Source organism: Diceros bicornis, chromosome 35, assembly GCF_020826845.1.
Source record: "Diceros bicornis minor isolate mBicDic1 chromosome 35, mDicBic1.mat.cur, whole genome shotgun sequence".
Lineage (NCBI taxonomy): Eukaryota > Metazoa > Chordata > Mammalia > Perissodactyla > Rhinocerotidae > Diceros > Diceros bicornis.
The window spans coordinates 30,938,923-30,959,982 of NC_080774.1; the positions used below are offsets into that span (position 1 = coordinate 30,938,923).

Sequence of the window (21,060 nt, forward strand, 5' to 3'; positions counted from 1 at the left end):
GAAACACGTGTGGGGGCCGGCCCCATGGCTTAGCAGTAATGCGCGTGCTCGGCTACTGGCGGCCAGGGTTCGAATCCCCGGCGCGCACCGATGCACCACTTGTTGGGCCATGCTGAGGCGGTGTCCCACATACAGCAACTAGAAGGATGTGCAGCTATGACATACAACTATCTACTGGGGCCTTGGGGAGAAAAAGGGAAAAAAAAGGAAGAGGATTGGCAATAGATGTTAGCTTGGGGCTGTCTTCCTCAGCAAAAAGAGGAGGATTGGCATGGATGGTTAGCTCAGGGCTGATCTTCCTCACCAAAAATAAATAAATAAATAAAACCTTAAAAAAAAAAAAAAGAAACGTGTAATACACAAAAGAGGCAAATAAAAGTGGTAAATATAGGGGCCTCCAAGATAAATGGGGTGGGAATGAGACTTCTCAGTGAATACCATTTGTATCATTTTTATATTGAACCATATGAATACATTACCTATTTTTTGTGAGGAAGATTAGCCCTAAGCTAACATCTGTTGGCAATCCTCCTCTTTATGCTGAGGAAGATTGGCCCTGGGCTAACATCCGTGCCCATCTTCCTCTACTTTATATGGGACGCCACCACAGCATGGCCTGACAAGTGGTGCATAGGACTGCGCTCAGGATTTGAATCTGCAAACCCCGGGCCACCAAAGCAGAAGGCGTGAACTTAACCACTACATCACCAGGCCAGCCCGTATATTACCTTTTTTTTTTTTGGTGAGGAACATCAGCTCTGAGCTAACATCCATGCCAATCCTCCTGAGGAAGACTGGCCCTGGGCTAACATCTGTGCCCATCTTCCTCTACTTTATATGGGACGCCACCACAGCATGGCCTGACAAGTGGTGCATCGGTGCACACGCGGGATCCAAATCCGGGCCGCCAGCAGTGGAGCGCATGCACTTAACCACTACACCACGAGGCCGGCCCCTATATTACCTATTTTAAAAAATATAGTACTCAGGTCTCCTCAGGTCTATTAAACGAGTCTCCTGAGACGGGGACTGGGCATTTTTTTTTAATGCTGCCCAGGTGATCAAATATTCAGCAAGGGTTAAGAATCACTTCTTTATGCCTCAGTCTTGGATGAAACCAGGGATTAGAGAAGTAGTTTGCTGTTGTGGGTGTAGGTAGTATTTGGCCTTAGCTCTGTGTTCTAGAACCTAACTCTGGGGGCTCAAGTAACCCCTTATGGATGGAATGTTATATCTAGATGAAGGAGCTCCATCTGGGATCAGTGTTGACAGTGCTGTGGGATTAACAATGGATCATGTGCCAGGCTGTCTGGGGCTGAATACTGGGAGAGAACTAGCCAGACATAGAGACAGAATAAGATGCAAACTAATACTGAGTTCACTTATTAGGGGTGTGTGGTGGTCATCAGGGGCCTTTGTCTATTAGAAGTTGTGGTACTGCCCCTAAAAAGTCCTGGGTCACACTGGGAGGACAAAAGGCACGCATTCCCTAGTGGTGTAGTGGTTAAGTTTGCACACTCCACTTCGGTGGTGTGGCATTCGCAGGTTCAGATCCTGGGTGTGGACCTACGCACAGCTAATTCAGCCATGATGTAGCGGCATCCCACATACAAAATAGAGGAGGATGGGCACAGATGCTAGCTCACGGCTAATCTTCCTCAGCAGAAAGAGGAAGACTGGCAGCAGATGTTAGCTCAGGGCCGATCCTCCTCAAAAAAAAAAAAAAAAAGGCACACATTCCATATGGAAGATATTTCGTCTAAAGGTGGCCAACAGTGGCCCATGGGCCAAATCCAGCCCACCGACTATTTTGGTGTGGCCTGTGAGCAAAGAGTAGTTTTACATCTTTAAATCATTGGAGAAAAAATCAAAAGGATATTTCATGACACGTGAAAATTATGGGGAATTCAAATCTCAGGGTCCATATATAAAATTTTATTGGATAAAGCTACACTCACACCCATTGGAATACAGTCACATGTTGTGTATGGCCGTTTTCCCACTACAATGGCAGAGTCGAGTAGTTGTGACAGAGACCATACGTGGCACTCTCATCCCTTCGCACCACTGCTCGTCTCAGCACACTACAAATTGCAGCCATGGAGTTATAACTCGATAGTGTTTTGAATGCCACATGTTGTCAGCGCACCACAACATTTTATTTTTTTTACTGCCAGTGCACATCCATTGTCAAAAAAAGAAAAGTGGACTTTGAAGGCAAAGTGGAGGGCTGGCCCCGTGGCTTAGCAGTTGGGTGCGCACGCTCTGCTACTGGCGGCCTGGCTTCGGATCCTGGGCGCGCACCGATGCACCGCTTGTCCAGCCATGCTGAGGCCGCATCCCACATACGGCAACTAGAAGGATGTGCAACTGTGACATACAACTATCTACTGGGGCTTTGGGGGAAAAAAAAAGGAGGAGGATTGGCAATAGATGTTAGCTCAGAGCCGGTCTTCCTCAGCAAAAAGAGGAGGATTAGCATGGATGTTAGCTCAGGGCTGATCTTCCTCACACACACACAAAAAAAGAAGGCAAAGTGGAGAGTAGAGTATCTTGTTATTGAATTACATGGCAAAACACTGGGTTTATTATGCTATGACACTCTATCTGTGCTAAAAGAATGCAATATATATCAGCTTAGACTAAGCAGTCATCATAATATTCCCAAATCACAGGCAAGCAACAGTCAGAAAAAAAATAGAAAATTTCAGGTGGAATATCTCATCAGAATTTCTTCACAAAAATAAAAAATGAAAATGAAGTTGCAGCCAAAGTAGGTTTCCAAGTGGCTCATTTGTTAGCCAAAGCTGCTTACTGATGCTGTGTTAATTAAATCGTGTTTGATTTTAGCAGCCGAAGAAATGTGTCCAGAGAAAATAAATTTGTTTTAGATTTAGTCATTCAGTGAGAACAGTTAATCAAAGACTTGAGGACAGGGCCGGCCCCGTGGCTTAGCGGCCGAGGCCGCGTCCCACATACAGCAACTAGAAGGATGTGCGACTATGACATACAACTATCTACTGGGGCTTTGGGGGAAAATAAAGGAGGAGGATTGGCAATAGATGTTAGCTCAGAGCCAGTCTTCCTCAGCAAAAAGAGGAGGATTAGCACGGATGTTAGCTCAGGGCTGATCTTCCTCACAAAAAAAAAAAAAAAAAAAAGACTTGAGGACAGTGTGAGCACCATCAATAGCCAATTAAAAAACAAGACAAATGATTTTGAGTGATTTTCCCTGAGTATCAATGAGTTGCTCAGCTGCTGTTGTTTATTTGAGGTGCCAATGCTGAATTTGAAGTCACTGAAGAATACACCTTTTTGAAGAGTCTTCACTGAATGCCACAGGCAAGAATGTTTTCAAAAAAGAGAAAACATTAGTTAGATACAACCTGAAGGGGAATCTGCTAGGATGTGTTACAAATGATGGAGGTAAAAATGTGTGAAGCAGAAAAAGGCTATCATGTAATATTGAACTAGAATTCTCAACAGTGAACTTCATCTGCTTTTGTATTTAATCATCATCAGATCTATGAATCTCTGTCAGAAATAGAAGCTGACTATCCTGACTTGCCTTGCCACACAGCATTTTGATGGCTTAGCAGTGGTCAAGTTTTATTGCAATTTTTTCAGCTCAGAGACAAGACTGATATTTTTCAGAACAGAGAACCATTCTAAACCATTATTACTGAATAATTAATGGCCTTGGAAATTAGGTTTTGCTATAGACTTCAGTCTTTCTTAATTAATTCAACCTAAAATTATAGGGCAAAATAGTGCATATATGCTAAATGTACACTGCATTTTGACAAGAACTAATGTTATTTTGAATCACAAGTAATGTTAAGCTGCTTTATACACTTCCTGTACTGTCAAAAGTTAAAACAACAAGCAAAATCTCCATTCCCACACCAATTTGCAGCAGATATATTTTCTGAGCTCAAACTACAGTTCCAGCAGCATTTTTCAGACCTTGATGCCAAGTGCAAGGGAAATTTCCTTATTTCAAAATCCATTTAATTGTGCAATTGAGGAGCTTCCCCCTAACCTTCAATTGCAGATGATTAATCTGCAATGTAACAACAAGCTAAAAGGCAAATATCAGGAGAAAAATTTAAAACAATGCTATACATGCCTTCCAACAACGAATATACTCAATTAAAATCACGCTCATGGATTGATAGCAGTATTGGCAGTACCATCTGGGTGAAAGACATTTTCAAAAATGAAATACGTAAAGTCTCATCAGCATTAATAGCTCAACATTTGATGATAGAGAACACTAACATTGAGCCCCAATTAAGCAAAATACTACCCCAAACAAAAGAATTCCATTCTTCTCACTAGAATACCTGGATTATAAAAAAGTTATACTCAGTTGCTATTGTATTTTCAATCTCATTTTTAAAACACTTGTAGAAAATTTTTTTTCTCATTATATAAGTACCTACATAATATTCTTTTTTTTTTTTTGTGAGGAAGATCAGCCCTGAGCTAACATCCATGCCAATCCTCCTCTTTTTGCTGAGGAAGACCGGCCCTGAGCTAACATCTGTGCCGATCTCCCTCTACTTTATGTGAGATGCCGCCACAGCATGGCCTGACAAGCGGTGCCTCAGTGTGCGCCCAGGATCCAAACCCGGGCCGCCAGCGGTGAAGCGCGAGCACTTAACCGCTACACCACGGGGCCGGCCCCTACGTAATATTCTTGATTTTCGTCTTGGCCTGCAAAGCCTAAAATATTTACTCTCTGGCCCTTTACAGAAAAACCTGGGTGACACTTGGTCTAAAGGGTTGCGTAGAACCGACTTCTTTGAGATAAGTGTGAGAGGGAATCAGTATGCCCTAGTGGAAGGATCACCCTGCTCAGAATTTTACTAATGACACTCCAGAGTGCTCTGAAATCCAAGGGAAACGGGAAAATTTGCTTTCAGCTCTCAAGCAGCGAAGTGACAAGAAAGCGGACATTTTATAATAGAGGTGACAGAGCAATTAAAACTACATTACAAAATGACAAGGGGAACATGACCATACTTTAAAACACTGGAATAAAGTAGGCCAGTGCTTTCTGTAGTAGTCAGCAGAGCTTCTGGATATCGTAGCTAAGCCTAGTTCAGAGGTATCACCCTATGAAAGAAGTGATTATTCAGTTGATATTTTAAATAGTTTGGTATGGAAAATTATAATGGGGATACGAACATTATTAGTATTAGAGTAGCAAAGTAATAGGAGGGAAAAAAGAAAATTATCAGGGGCAGGAAGAAGGGTCAGACGCTTGTTCTGGTGTCCTCAGTAAGGCAGCAATCTACAACGATTGCCTGGCTTTAACCATCACCTGAAGGGTTGGACCTGCTTAGACAGGGGAGAACAAAAAGTCAGCAGTGGGTCCCGGTTGTGTTTTCTGTACAGAGCTAGCCTCAGGGCTAGGAAGTAAGGAATCCGGACAAGTTGCTCAAAAAGCCTGTCAGTCCTTTGAGTCTAGCTTGTAAATATCTTAGAAGATGAGTAAGTATAATGCCATCTGGAAACCCTGGGAATGAGCAAGCTAAGACAGAATCACAAATCTTTATGTTACAGCCCTTTTTTAAATGCTTCCTTGTTGCTTCTCCATTCATTTCCATTTTGTTCTCTCTTAACATCTAAGAACATTTTTTGGAATTTTTTTTAAAGCTTGTCTCAGCTGTGCTAAGGAAGAATAAATGAAAGTACTTAAAATAACTTTTTATTGTGAGGGGCCAGCCCAGTGGCATAGTGGTTAAGTTCCCATACTCCGCTTTGGCAGCCCAGGGTTCACAGGTTCAGATCCCGGGCACAGACCTATGCAGCACTCATCAAGCCATGCTGTGGTGGCATCCCATATACAAAACAGAGGAAGATGGGCACAGATGTTAGCTCAGGGCCAATTTTCCTCAGCAAAAAAATAAAATAAAAATAAAAAAGAAATAGAGACTCGTTTAAAAAAAATTAAAAAAAATTTTATTGTGAAAAATTCCAAACATATACAAAAGTAGAATAATATAATATAATTAACCCCACACACATACACATCATGTCACCCAGCTTCAACAATTATCAACACAAGGCCATTCTTGTTTCATCTTTATCTAATCCATACCCTATTCCCTACTGGACTATTTTGAAGCAAAAGGAGAGGTATTTTGATTCTTTTTTTTTTTTTTTGTGAGGAAGATCAGCCCTGAGCTAACATCCATGCCAATCCTCCTCTTTTTGCTGAGGAAGACCGGCTCTGAGCTAACATCCATGCTGATCTTCTTCCACTTTATACGGGACGCTGCCACAGCATGGCCTGACAAGTGGTGCGTGCCAGGGATACGAACCCAGGCCGCCAGCAGCGGAGCGCAAGCACTTAACCACTATGCCATGGGGCCGGCCCCTTGATTCATTTTTAAGAGGAATTTTTAAAGAGGGGAGCATGGCCCTTTGGCAGCAGAATGGTGGTGGTATCTGAAACCCAAGCTAGGGGACAAATCCAACCGCTTCTCCCTGTTCCAAGATTGATATTCCTTTCTGGTGCTAGAATTTACTTTGGAGGGCCTCATTTTCACTATCAGCAAAACAAAGAAAATTGACTAAATTATAGGCAGTTGTGTAACAGTGAAATGAGACCTTGACTTCAAGTCAAAAGACCTGGCTTAAGAGTGCCAGCTCTGCCTCTTGCAAATTATATAACTTACAATAACTTATATAAGCAAGTCACTTAACCTCTCTGAGCTTCTGGATCCTCTGTTACAGGGTATTTCATGGGACTTTGGTTAGATTAAGCAAAACAATGTATTATGTGAAGTTCTGTGAATTGAAAAGCACTTATAAATCACATATCACGGAGTTCTTCAGTTAAGTAAAAGATGACTGAGATTTGAGTCTGCCAATTAGGAAAACAGTGATGCTACTGACAGAAAAGGGGGAGCTGAAAGGCAAAATTTAATCCAAATGGAAGATTTTTTTTTTTTTGTGAGGAAGATCAGCCCTGAGCTAATATCCGTGCCAATCCTCCTCTTTTTTTGTGAGGAAGACTGGCCCTGTGCTAACATCTAGTGCCAATCCTCCTCCTTTTTTTTTTTCCCCTTTTTCTCCCCGAAGCCCCAGTAGATAGTTGTATGTCATAGGTGCACATCCTTCTAGTTGCTGGGACGCGGCCTCAGCATGGCCAGACAAGCGGTGTGTTAGTGCTAGCCCAGGATCCGAACCCAGGCTGCCAGCAGCGGAGCACTCGCACTTAACCATTAAGCCACGAGGCTGGCCCCTCCAAATGGGAGATTTAAACAGAGAGTGATATGGGGCTAAACCTTAGGTCCAAATATCTACTTTGAATACATTTATTATGTTAATAAAAGGGGAAAAAAATCACATAGTCTCCTTACCTTCACTAAAATAAATTTTTAGTTTTCTCTGGTTTCTTCCCATCGTTATCCACCTACATTCAAAAACCATTTACTAGGTGTATATTATGTGATAGGCACTGGGAATACAAAAAATAATACTACAGTCTGCCTCCAAGATGCTCAGATTAGGAAAGGAGAGACACATAAAGAATTACAATAGCATGTGATAAAAATTAATTTAGGTGTTTGCATAGGGTGTGGTCAGTTTTTGTTCTACTTTTAGAATATATGTGTTTTGAAGTCACCAACAAAGGGATGACCCCTAAAGCCTTCATGAAGATTGGCCTACCAAAGGAGAAGCTACCAAAAGAGAGAGGTTGAGGACTGAGTTTCTACACTTTGAGGCTGGACAAAAGAGCCACAGAAAGAGACTGAGAAAGTGTATTTGGAGAGGTAGAAGAAATTACGTTAGTGTCCCAGGAGCTTAAAAGAAGAAAAAACAAAAACAAAAGTAGTCTTTCTGGAAAGAGATTTTCAACATAAACGCGTAGAGCCAGGTAGATCAAGGAAAATGATGGGATCAATGGAGATCAGTGATGATCTCCAAAGGCAAGTTTCAGGCAAAGTAAGGGTAGAAACCAAATGAAGAAGGCTGGGCAAGGAGTGGGTGATGATGAAGTGGTAAAATCTGGCAGTGAAAAGTAGCTAGCAAATCAAATGGGAATTATTCTCCCCACCCTCATCCACTCATTTTAAGATCTCCGTGTTTGTAGGCAATGGAGGTAGAAGCCAAGAAAGAGGCTAAATAACAATAATAAAAAACTCTTATATGATGCTTAATATGTGCCAGGCACTATTCTAAGTACTTTACATTTATTAGCTTGTTTAATAATATATGAGGCATGGATGGATGATTAAGTAACTGGCCCAAGGCCACTCAGCTAGTCAACTGATTAAGCCAGGAGTGGAACCCAAGCCATCATTTTCAAATTCTGTGCTAATCAAACCTGAGACTAATACAACATGAAAGTATTTGGAGAGAAGATGAAAACCTGTAATGCTGAATCACAAAAGGCAGTAGACCTTGACATTTCCCCTTTAGTTTACCCAAAGATGGACATCACCTATCACCCTACAATCTAGGATATGTTCAATCTGGGGAGGAGGGAGGGTGCAAACGGCCAGAATGCAATTCCACTGACAGAGGGATCTAAGCGTGGGTTTGTACTGCCTGCATCTCCCTTTTTGGACATACTTTCTTGTCTGTGCAGTTACTTTCTTGTCTGTCCAGTTTCGGGGGTGGTGCTACCAATAATCCAGCACCAGTTGCCTGAGGTTTTCTTCAGTAGTCATTCATTCAACAAATATTTGAGCATCAAGTCAGGGCCAGACATTTTGCTAGGCCCAGAGGTGAACAAGATAGACAAGATTCCCGCTCTCTTAAAATTTACATTCCAGTGGGGAGGACAGGGGTGGGCTGGTAGACAGGCTAGAGGGCACTGCTGGAGCGGGGTAAACAAGGGGGAATGGAGGGAGGTTAACTCGGAGCAGCAGGCAGAATCCGGAGCAGGCGAGGCCTTCAAGCCACGCCCCAGAGGCGTTTGCATTTTATTTGCAGTAATTCAGCGCCAGTGATGGCTAGATTACCCCAGGCTGTAGACTTCCTAAACCACTTAATCCTGCCAATACAACCTTCACACCCTATACTTGTGCCTGTCGGGTCACCTGGCCACTCTGGGTCCCTTAGCCTACCAGGCCACCTCGGGCCCATCTGCCGGTCACCTAAGCCCCCGCGGTCTCCTTCCTGAGCCACCTCGGCCCATCGGGGCCTGTCCTCCCGTCGGTCTCCGTTAGCGCGGGTCCCCTTGGGCCCCTCGGCCGGCCAGGTCACCTCAGTGCCACGCCTCCCAGGCCGCAGATTAGGCCTGCACGTTACGCTTTGTTCCCAGAGCAGGTTTTCGAAAAGCCGCTCCCTCTCGAGTCCAGCTGTTTTCCTGCCAGCTCAAAGAGACCCGGCAGCTGCAGCGCCCCCGGCGGCACACCGCCGTCCAGGAAGGGAGTGCCCGCCTCCGCGACCTCCGCCTCCGCCTCCTCCCGGAACGCGGGAGCGGGCGAGAGCCGCGCACGCCCGGACGGTCACCACCGCGCTCCTGATTGGCTGCGCTGCTTGACGTCACGGGGAGGGCCCCGGCGGCAGCTGGGAGCCGGGGGCTGCGCGTGCGCAGACGGAGCGTGCTGAGCAGAGGGGGAGGTGGCCGGGTGCTTCTCCCGCGTCCGCCATTTTGTTGCTGTGGCTGTTGGGAACGGGCTGGGCAAAACCGCCCCGGAGGCGCGACGCTCCCTGGAGTTTAGTGCTTGGAGTGGCGGCGGAGGTCGGTGCAGAGCCGTAGGGGCGCGAGGCCGGCGCGTTCCAGGCCAGAAGTGACTGGAGCGCACCCCTGGTACGCTGGGCAGCCCGAGACCCCGGGGCGGCCTCCGCTGCGGCTCGGCTTCGCCCGCCCCGACCCCGGGCTCTGCCCCGCATTCCCCGAGCCGGCTCCCTCCTTGAGGCGACCCCGGAGCAGGCGGGCGGCGGCGGCGGGGGATGCTGCGGGCCCGGAGCCGAGAGGAAGGTGCTGGCTCGGCCTTGTAAGCGCGCCTCGAGGTGTGTCGAGGCCCTTCTTCGGCCCCAAAGCCGTCTGTCGGGCAGAGGCGACCAGAGCAGGCGAGAGCAGCCGCGCCCCGACCCGCCGCAGGGCCCCGTTCCGACACCATGTCCTCCGCCAGGTTCGACTCCTCAGACCGCTCCGCCTGGTACATGGGGCCGGTGTCGCGCCAAGAGGCACAGACCCGGCTCCAAGGTCAGCGCCACGGCGTGTTCCTGGTCCGCGACTCCTCCACCTGCCCCGGGGACTATGTGCTGTCCGTGTCCGAGAACTCGCGGGTCTCCCACTACATCATCAACTCGCTGCCCAACCGCCGTTTTAAGATCGGGGACCAGGAGTTTGACCACTTGCCCGCCCTGCTGGAGTTCTACAAGATCCATTACCTGGACACCACCACCCTCATCGAGCCCGCGCCCAGGTAGGCGCGCAGCCCACCCCGACCGCGGAGGAGGGTCGAGAAGGGCCGGGTTGGTTCGCTTGGGGTCGATCGAAGAGGGGGCGGGGGGTGTGACTGAACCTATTTGTCCCCATTCTGAACCAAATTATTTTCCAGAAGGCATTCCGAACGGAAGGCTACTGTCAGGATCTGGGTCACTGGGTGAGGGGATGCGTTTTAAACGTGCTTAACGGCGATTGCATAGTTAAAATGTACGCTTTTTGTTTTTCGTCGCGTTCTTTATTTGGTTATCATAATAAAGCAGGGTGGTGGTGGTGGTGTTTTTGGGCTATAGACTTTGAGAATCTGAAGATAGCCGTGGCATCCCTCTCCTCCAAAAATGCACGTACGCACAAGTGTGCACAGCATTCAAGGTTCTTGGACTCCCTGCAGATGTGTGCACTCCAGGTTACTGCAGATCAAGAACCCTTGGACTGCAGCCTTTGAAATAGTCGACAAATGAAAATGCTTTAGCGTTTAAAAACAGAAACCTTTAACTGAAATTTCAACTATATATTGATATCTTGATGCCAAGTTTGAAATAAGCCAGACACCTGTTTTATAATGTATTAATTACAAAATTTTAAAAGAAGGTGCATTGGCTTCAGCGGGAACATTTTTTTGAATTTTTATTTTATAGTTTCCTGCCAAGATGGACCATTAATAGGCTAGAAATTAATTTGGTTAAATTCCAAGGAGGAATAAGGCTAAGATGTTACTTACTAAGGGAAATTTTTGAATGACAGTTATCTTAATTCTATTCTCTTTTGTAAGTAAAATGCATTTTTTATTTGATTATTTGCTTTAATTTGTCTTAATCAGTATTCTGTCAGAGGTTTCTTTTATTTAAATTGTGCCAAATTTGAGCTGAAGAAATTGCCTAGAATTTTAAAAATAAAAAGTATTTCTTTGCCTAATTTGTTTCTTAAGCATCTATTTAAATGGAGAGGATGCTAATAAAGATGTTTCAGAATGAGATGTTTCTGACTTTATAGATTTTGCTGACAAGATATCTCTGAACTTTAAACATTGAAAGCTATCATAATTAATTATGGAGCGTCCACTGGATGCCTAAGTGTTGCTTCTGTGGAATAGATATAGAGAGGAAACAAAACCATGGTATTATAATGACTGTACTAGATTAACTACTGAACTAAATGGACTTTAAAAAATGGGAGAAAGTGATTATAAATCAAATACTGTATAACAAAGATGTAGACCCCAGGAATCTGATTGGTGAAACCTCCAGGTCCCCAAAGATGCTGGTAATTGGAGTCAACTTTGAGCACAATATAATTCCAATATAAGGGGTTGGGGAGAATCTTAGAACCCACTGTAATGAGATTTTTAATGTGTTTAAGTAAATTACTTTACTAACTTGCGGTGGTGAATGATGTCATTAATTTCAGGCATTTATTAAGCCATGTTATGTGCAGGGTATTGTGCTTTCTTTGAGGTGACAGGTACTGTAATACAGCTGTCTCAACAAGTATGAGTAAATGGCTTGATCCCCTTCTAGAAGGAGAAAAAGGGAGATGCTGCACTGGCTTCCCAGTACCCACAAGAACGAATCCAAATTTTCCATACACTGGTCTTCCCAGGTAGCAGGCGGAACTTTCTGTCTTTGATGCGTGTCCTCGCTCCCTCTCATCCTTCCTTTACTGCAGCCTCACGAAGGCCACTCACTCAGTCCCTGGTAGCCATCCCTACACACCTCCTCACAGCTTTGTACCTTTGCTCAGGCTGTTGGCTCTTCATTGACAGCGTTAACTCCACTCCACTCCTGACCAGTGAAATCCTACCTGTTGTTCCAGGCCCCTCACAAATAATAGGACCTTTCTCTGACCCTCCCCCTCACATTCAGCTGTAATTGTTTCTCCTTCTCTGTGCCTTACGCCTGAGGCCTGTGGCTGTAATTTACTTTTTAATTTTCCCTGATATCTTGGAGGGTGATCACAATGCTGGTTGAATTAGATCCTGACTTGATTTGCTTTGTTATACTGCGTCTTTGGGTTGCATCTGAATTAATGGATTTGGAGTTCATGGATTTGAATTTCAGGAAAGCCTGAGATTCATGGATTTGGTTTGAAATGTTTTTAGCCTTTGTAGAAAACTAGAGGCTAGTAAAGCCTTGGCCAAATGCAAAAATCAATATAATGCTTCTTCACACCCCAAACAGGATCAATTAAGTGGTTTAGCTTTAAAAAGTTTCATGCTGGGCCGGGGCCATGGCTTAGCGGTTAAGTGTGTGCGCTCCACTGCTGGCGCCCCGGGTTCGGATCCCAGGCGCGCACCGATGCACCGCTTCTCCGGCCATGCTGAGGCCGCGTCCCACATGCAGCAACTAGAAGGATGTGCAGCTATGACATACAACTATCTACTGGGGCTTTGGGGGAAAAAATAAATAAATAAAATTAAAAGTTTCATGCCCCTTGGCTAGTAGTTCCTTTTGCTTATCGAAAAGTCAGAATTTAAGAACTGGTGCTTGTTTTGTTCTGTCTGATCTTTTTTATTGGACTCTTCCTTAACTTTTAATTTTATATTTTATTAAAATACTTTGGGGGCCGGCCTCGTGGCGCAAGCGGTTAATTGCACGCGCTCCGCTGTGGCGGCCTGGGGTTCGCCGGTTCAGATCCTGGGCGCGCACCCACCGCACCGCTTGTGAACCCATGCTGTGGCGGCGGCCCATATAAAGTAGAGGAAGATGGGCATGGATGTTAGCCCAGGGCCAGTCTTCCTCAACAACAAAAAAAAGAGGAGGGTTGGGAGATGTTAGCTCAGGGCCGATCTTCCTCACAAACAAAAAAAGATTAGAGGAGAATTATATCCCAGTGATAGGTGCTAGGAAAGATGGGTGACAGACATATTTTCTCCGTCATGGAACTTATATTTTAGTGAAGGAGGCAGACTAAAAAGTAGAAAAAAAAATACTTATAAGATTAATAAATGCTATGAAAGAAATAAACCTAGCCTGAGAGAATATAATAGAAGGGACCTACCTGAGGTGGTGTGGTCAGAGAAAGCATGAAACTACCTAAGGGTAGAGAAGAAGCAAGCCTTGGGAAGGCTTGTGCTAAAAGGAGGGTAAGAGCCTTACAAGCATAGGGAGGAGCTTACACAAAGTCCTGAGGTGAGAAAGACAGTCTTTGTTGGGAGTGTGGTTCTTAAAGAAGTGGCTCATATAAGAAGAGTTTGGAGATATGATGGTCAAGGCAAAGAAATGGGATTTTATTTAAAGTGCAGTGGATGCTGTGGAAGGAGTTTGAAGCAGGGGAGTGACCTGGGACTGTTACTGTAATCCAGGTGTAAAATGATGACTGATGACATGTGTGTCATAGGTCATATAGATATCATATAGAGTGACAGAGCTATGGCTTGGAGGTGCCTATTTTGATGTTTCTGATGGGGGAGGGAATGATGGGAGAAGAGAAAGGAAGAAACAAAGATGACTTGGTATATTTGTAACTTTTGAGTCCTGTAGGTTTATCTTATTAATTGCTTGCTGTATTTGTGGTATTCCTGTAGTGGATTTTAAATTTAACCCCCAAGAAGTATCGTGTCAGGTGGCTGTTTGTTGATTTTGAATGACACTAAAGGATTCTGTTTCTGCATGTGTGTGTAATTTTTATATTACAAATAATTTGATAAACAGAAATCCTGTGGTGGTTTTCACCTCCATTTTATTTGAGTATAAACATTGTTAAGATTCTGTTTATTAAGTTACTTTTGTGTGTGTGTGTGTGAGGAAGATCCGCCCTGTGCTAACATCTGCCAATCCTCCTCTTTTTCCTGAGGAAGACTGGCCCTGGGCTAACATCTGTGCCCATGTTCCTCCACTTTATATGGGACACCGCCACAGCATGGCTTGACAAGCGGTGCATCGGTGCGTGCCTGGGATCTGAACCGGCGAACCCTGGGCCACCGTAGCGGAGAGCGCGCACTTAACTGCTTGCGCCACCCGGCCGGCCCCTTATTAAGTTACGTTTAGTATTCAGGTAAGCGCCAGTGTTTTTATTTGATAGAGCCTATTTCCAGTTTAACAACAGAAGGTTTCAGAAGGTTTCTGAGTGGATCGTTTAGATATGAAATATGTTTTCCCATGGTTTTGAAACTTGGAAAGGGTGTTTTGCGTAGCTTGCTTTGCTTATAAAATTTTCTGGTTCTAGCTTATGGAGTTATGTAAAGGCTAGGAGAAAAATTATGAGAAGTAAAAATTTTAAAACTGAGGCAAGGTGACCCTTAGAGAAAATCTTGTTTTTTACTCAACAGACTTAGCACATCCCATGTACCTGGTAATATGGATCTAACATTGAATCAGCAGTCCCTGTCATGCTCTTGGGGAGCTTACTGGTTACTGAGATTTTTTAAAAGGCTGTTTCCATGCTATCTAATACGGTAAAGTAGTGTGGGAGAAGGGAGAAAGGATGCTCAGCCTAACCTGAGTGCCCAGAGGAGGACCTTCACACTTGTGAAACAGAAACCAAGCCCTCCATGGACTAGAGGATATCACAGGCAGCACAGTCACACCTCCTCCCACATCCCCTGTGCCAAATATTTAAGGGAACTCAAATCTGGACTTTTATTCTTAGGAGTAGGGGAGAAGGATTACCAGTAATTTTGATTAGCATAGAATTCAGCACCATAAATAGACCTTTGCCTTTCTTTCTTTCTTTTTCTTTTTTTTTTGTGGGAAAGATCAGCCCTGAGCTAACGTCCATGTTAATCCTCCTGTTTTTCCTGAGGAAGACCAGCTCTGAGCTAACATCTATTGCCAGTCCTCCTTTTTTTTCCTAAAGCCCCAGTAGATAGTTGTATGTCATAGCTGTACATCCTTCTAGTGCTGTATGTGGGACGCGGCCGCAGCATGGCCGGACAAGCGGTGCGTTGGTGCGGGCCCGGGATCCTAACCCGGGCGGCCAGTAACGCTCGCACTTAACCGCCGGCCCTGCCTTTCTTACCAGTAATTTAAATCATCTAAATTCGATTCAAGTGAGATACAAGAACATTGTCATGCTGGAAATGGAAGCTTGCCCAGTTAAGAGTTGTGTTCCCATGGCATATAAAGTACTCGTAGCCATTTGATTTGTGACTTTTCTTGTTTAAGACTCAAATTCAGAATTTTTTACCTGAGAAAGAAATTTCATTTTGATCTGAACAATTGGACTAGATTATTTCCAAGATTCCTTCAGACTAAAATATTTTAGTTATTTCTGATAAGTAAAAGGGGGCAATGCTTATTAGTGGGAGTTCAGATTATCCTAGAGTGTGAGCTAAGATCATAACAATTAAGGTGGGGCCGCCAGGCATGTGGCAACTAGTCTGGAATGATGGCTAAGAGCGCGAGTGGAGCAGTGGTGAGATGAAGAGGCTTGGACGGCAAACCAGGCAGCACACAGGATTTCCTTGTCTGTATAACAGAATTAAACTAGGTTTAGGGAATTGGAGTCCCGAAGCGTTTGTGTTTTCAGAAGGAAAAAAGAATAGAAATAGGAATGGAAAATGCTTCCCTGTGTCTTTGGCATTTTAATTTTATTAGCAGGAATTTTAATATATTGAGGCCTATTCTATACCAAAGCCCAATTTGGGAGTAAACCATGGTTCTAGACTTTGAGAAGCTCAGTATATTGAACAAATTAAAATAGAATACCATAGGAGCTTAAAAGAAAGGCTGATCAACTAAGAGATCAGAGAAGGCTTGAAAGAGGAGGTGCTCTTTCAACTGATTCTTGAAGGATGAGAACAAGTATATGAGGTAGAAGAGGTGGTGGCAGTGCCTGTTGAGAAAGGCACAGAGTTGTAATTACTGTGAGTGATGGGCAGCAGCTAATGTAATTTAATGCTAAACTGTAAAGGGCCTGCTGTGCTTTGTAAATGAGTTTAACAATGGGAGCCATCTAAAGTTTTTAAGAAGTATCATCATGGTCAGTTTTACTCTTTTAGAAACTACTCTGGTGTGGGACTGGGTAGGGAGAGAGTCTGGAGTGTGGGACTCATTAAGGGCTGTTACAGGAGAAGGGATTGTGAGAAGCTGAACTAAGATCAAATGCGTTGGGAATATAAAGTGGAAACTGACAGTCTTGCACTCTACTTGCAATTGCATGTAGAAGGTGAGGGAAGAGGTATGACTTCAGGGATGATTGAATGGTGGTGCCTTTAACTGAGAGAAGAAACGAGAAAGGATCAGTGTGGGGGGGATGATTGTTTTCAACATGGAATCCAGGTGGTGTTTAGCAATCTGATGGGTTGGTTATTGAGAAGAGAGTTGGGGGCTAAATATATAGATTTGGGTGTCTAAGCTTAGATGGAATCCCCAGAATGAGCAGAACAGGAATGAACAGAGGAGCTGTGGAAGTAGTTGGAGAAGCAGCCATGGGCATAGGAGGAGGAGAGCCGTATGAATGCCCAGAGATGGAAGGAAGAGGTCCTCGGTGTTCATTGCCACTGAGTGGTGAAGAAGGTTTACCTTACCTAAAAGCATTTTCACTAGAGAGGTATTTAGTCAGTCTTCTTGGAATCGATTCTTTTACCATCTGTTTTGTTTTCCAACTTTTTATTGTGAAATATTTCATACATATGAGAGAATGTGTGTATACATGTATATAATAAAAAAAAAATCTTCAATATTCAGGTACCCCCTTTAAAAACCCAGAACATCACCAGTAGCTTTGAAACTCTGTCCCACCAGAAGTTGATTGTATTGCTTCTTTAGCATGAATAAGGAGATTTTAAGCTTAGAAGGTATTAATGCTCAGATTTAAAGAAAATGTTTTATCTGTGGTTTAGACATGAAGCTGAGAATGCTTTTGATCAAAAGAGGAGAGAGGTTCATTGTCATCCAGTAACCAGTTAGTCATCTAGGGTCTCCTCAAAGTGTGCCATGGACCATAGGCACAAGAGAGGGAGAAGCATGGGTCTAGTGTGTTTGAAAGGGCTTGGAAAACTCTTAGTATGTAAACTTTAAAAGGGAAATTGATGGGTGCTGTTTACAGTCTTGAACAAGGAACAAACTGTGAAATGATTGAGAAATAATGAATTGTTCCAACTTATGTTTCATATTTCTTTGGGCCATGGGGCCTGATAGAAAGGGCAAGTATATCTGACCTCCTGTCATCATGGTTTCCTCCCTACAGTGGAACTAATGTAATTTGCAGCGGATTTTGATAAATACATGAATTTGAGAACATGAGGTGGACATGAATTTATGTCAGGGATGTGGCTGGGAGATTGATTTTATGTCAAATTTAGGGGTATATGTGCATGTACTGAATTAGGAAGTGAACTATACGATCACTGTAGCAGTATAGTGGTGGGGAAAGTATAAGCTGTCTTCCATCTTTATCAGATTTGTACACACACCCCTCACCAGGGAAGTGTTGAAAGTTGAAAAGTGCTGTCTGCCTCCTTTAACCCAGTAATCTTGACCAGGAATCAGCAGACTTGCAGTCAAGGGCCAGATAGTAAATATTGTAGGCTTTGTGGGCCATACAGTCTCTGTCACAACTACTCAGTTATGTCCTTATAGCACAAAAGCAGTCGTAGATAATACATAAGTGAATGGGCTTGGCTGTTTTCTATTAAAACTTGATTACAAAACCATGTGGTAGGCCGTATGGCCCACAGGCTGTAGTTTGTGGAACCTTAGGCCAGACTCACAGGTAGTTTTTTGTTTTTTCTTTTTCCCTTTTTTTGTTTGAGGAAGATTAGCCCTGAGCTAACATCTGTGCTAGTCTTCCTCTACTGTATATGTGGGTCGCCGCCACAGTGGTGGCTGATGAGTGGTACAGGTCTGCGCCCGGGGTCCAAACCCGTGAACCCGGGCTGCCAAAGCGGAACACGCCAAACTACGCCATGGGGCCGGCCCCACACAGGTTAATTTTTGTCGAGTGTGCTGGAGCTAAGAATGGTTATTACATTTTTAAAGGGTTGTGTAAAAAAAAAGAAAAATATATGATAAAGGCCATACGTAGCCCGCAAAGGTTCAAACATGTACCAACCCTTTAAGTTTGCCGACCTCTGGGGAGCCTCACCAGCAAAGCTCCTGATCTCTGCTTGTAGGAACCAGCTCTGTGCCCCGTGAGCTGTGGGTAAGCTGGGGAAGGGAGCGTTTGAACCTTGGGGCCTCTAGTCTTTTTCTGATGCAGAACCTAAATATAAAAGCCTGTCTTCCACAAAATCTTTCAGCTTCAAAGGGGGCTAGTCTTCATGTTTTTGTGCATCACCTCCTTGCCTGTTCTCCTGACCCTTAGCAGAACTCACGCCTTCCTTGGAGTGCTCCTTGATGCCATCACCTTCTGTCATGACACACGTTGATTCCACTTTGTGCTCTCATTTGCCTTCCAATCTCTGCTTCTACTAAATTGACAGTCTTTTGAGAACAGGAACTTGGTTTTAATTCATCGTTTGTCCCCAAGTTCTTGGTACATAGTAGGGCCAGTGCCTACCTGGGTAAATGGATTATTAGTTTTAATCCCCACTGAAGCTATAGTGGTGTCCTCACGGTCTGTGTTGTAGAACTGCTTTTAACTTTTTTTTTTTTTTTTTTGTGAGGAAGATCAGCCCTGTGCTAACATCTGCCAATCCTCCTCTCTTTTTGCTGAGGAAGACTCGCCCTGGGCTAACATCCGTGCCCATTTTCCTCCAGTTTATATGGGATGCTGCCACAGCATGGCTTGCCAGGTGGTGCGTCGGTGTGCACCCGGGACCTGAACCGTCGAACCCCGGGCTGCCGCAGCAGAGCACGCGCACTTAACCACCTGCGCCACCGGGCCGGCCCCCTAACTGCTTTTAACTTTTAACTATACAAACAGTAAAGTACCCTTGGATGGGGTCTGAGATAGAACCAGTTGTGCTCTTAGTAAAGTGTCTGAGATTTGTGTACTACTACCCAAACTTCACAGAATCTCTGTGGCCCTTGAGATAGGAACAAGGGTGTACTTTAAAGGGGGCGGGGAGCTAATTGGATGCTCGGTGCTGGGCAGGAACTGTTGTGAATGTTTCACACATGTTATGACATTAATTCTCACATACCTGAAAGATGCAGGGTTTATCCCTGAGGCTGACTAGTTTAGAGGTTATGAGCGAGGACTCTAGAACCATACTGCCTGAGTGCAAATCTAACCCCTGCTTTGGCCTCCTCATCTGTAAAATGGGGATAATAACAGCATCTACTTCACAGGATTGCTGTGAGGATTAAGTAATTTAATGTCTGCAAACAGTGTCTGGCACAAGTCATAAGTGTCAGCTCTTCATTACTGTTGCTTCCTACTACTTCTGCTGTCTCTTTTTTAGATATACTCATATTAAGCAGTTTGCCCCTTAGTTATCATGTTGTTGATATATAAGGCCTTTGAGGTTTTAAATCAAGCTCCAAGCTCCATGGTATTCTGACTCTTGTGAAGCTAGTCATTTACATTGACAAGATGTAAGTTTTGCCAAATTATGAAGACTGCCTTTTGTAAAGTATTGTGGCAGTATGTATCAAGGGCCATGAAAATATTCCTGTTCTTTATTCTGAGAATCCAGGCGCTACAAAAAATCTAACACAGGGAAAATATACTCAAAAGAATTTGTGACAATGATGATTAAATAGGGAGAAGGAAAAACTGTATATCCAGGAACACAGGGATGCTTTATTGCAGCAGGCTCGCAGAGTGAAATGTTATGTGGCCGTAAAAGTGATTGTGAGGAAGACCAGTGATGTGGGGAGACACTTGTGGTGTGATATTAGGCAGAAAAACTGCCACAGGCATGCACAAGACTCGCAAAGCTATAAACTGGGCTGGTGGGAGGGGAGAAGAAAGGAAGGAGAATTGTAGTTACGTTAGGGTGGGAACTATGGGATTGTTGTCTCTCCTGTTTTCCTTTTTTTCTGAGTGTTGTAATATGATGACACTTTTTATAAAGGAAACTTTTTTATTTAATTAAAATGCTTCAACATAGGAGAGCATGTTGGTACATGAAATAACTTTTTGATCATTTATTAGGGGAAAGAAAGAAAGAGAATGGCCATGAGCTAATTGAAGGTAAAACAAATTGGAAACCCTAATCAGTGGGAAAGCATATCCTATCCTAGCTCACTCCCTGGGGCTGTTCTAGACCCAGACTCTGGTGATGGTCCTGCAGGCAAAGTCACATCCTAAAGAGTTGCAGGCTCTTTGGTTGAAGCCCAAGGTTTGTTACTTGGGTGTAGATTCTGTGCTTTAGAAAAGTTGGGGTGGGGGGAAAGCTTATGGTAAAATAGTTTTTTCCAAAACTTGGTGCATTTGCTACTTTTCAGAACATTTCTTAGGTGAATAGAGACTGCACTTCTTTTGCAGAAGGGGTATTCAGGTGAGGTGCTGCTGGAGAGCGGGGACTGTGCTTTTATAACTGACTCTGGGAGCACATCCTACAGCATACGAGGCAAATATGCGTGAATCTCTGAGCACAACAGAGGGGTGTGGTGGTGTCTATGGACTGATGCTTAGATGAACGCTCTTGCCTGTGAGTTTTGCAGTGAAGACTTTCACATGTTTTCATTTTGGTAGTCAGATGTGATTCCTGTACAAGATGCAATATGGGTTTTATTTTTAACTTGGTAAGTGTATAAACACTTTTCTGGTTTTTGTATTTTAAGGGACACAGAGACCTTTGTCATCTCTCT

The 21,060-nt window shown here is 44.1% G+C and overlaps 1 protein-coding gene across 1 annotated transcript in view; it reads left to right on the plus strand.

Moving 5' to 3' along the window:
- The first annotated feature begins 9,579 nt into the window (after positions 1–9,579).
- The window catches only part of CRKL (CRK like proto-oncogene, adaptor protein), a 36,095-nt gene continuing 24,614 nt past the window's right edge, over positions 9,580–21,060 (plus strand). Inside the window, exon 1 of the mRNA XM_058532100.1 lies at positions 9,580–10,400. Within this exon, the coding sequence (XP_058388083.1) occupies positions 10,090–10,400 (311 nt within the window). The 5' untranslated portion in view covers positions 9,580–10,089. The remainder of the gene's footprint in view (positions 10,401–21,060) is intronic.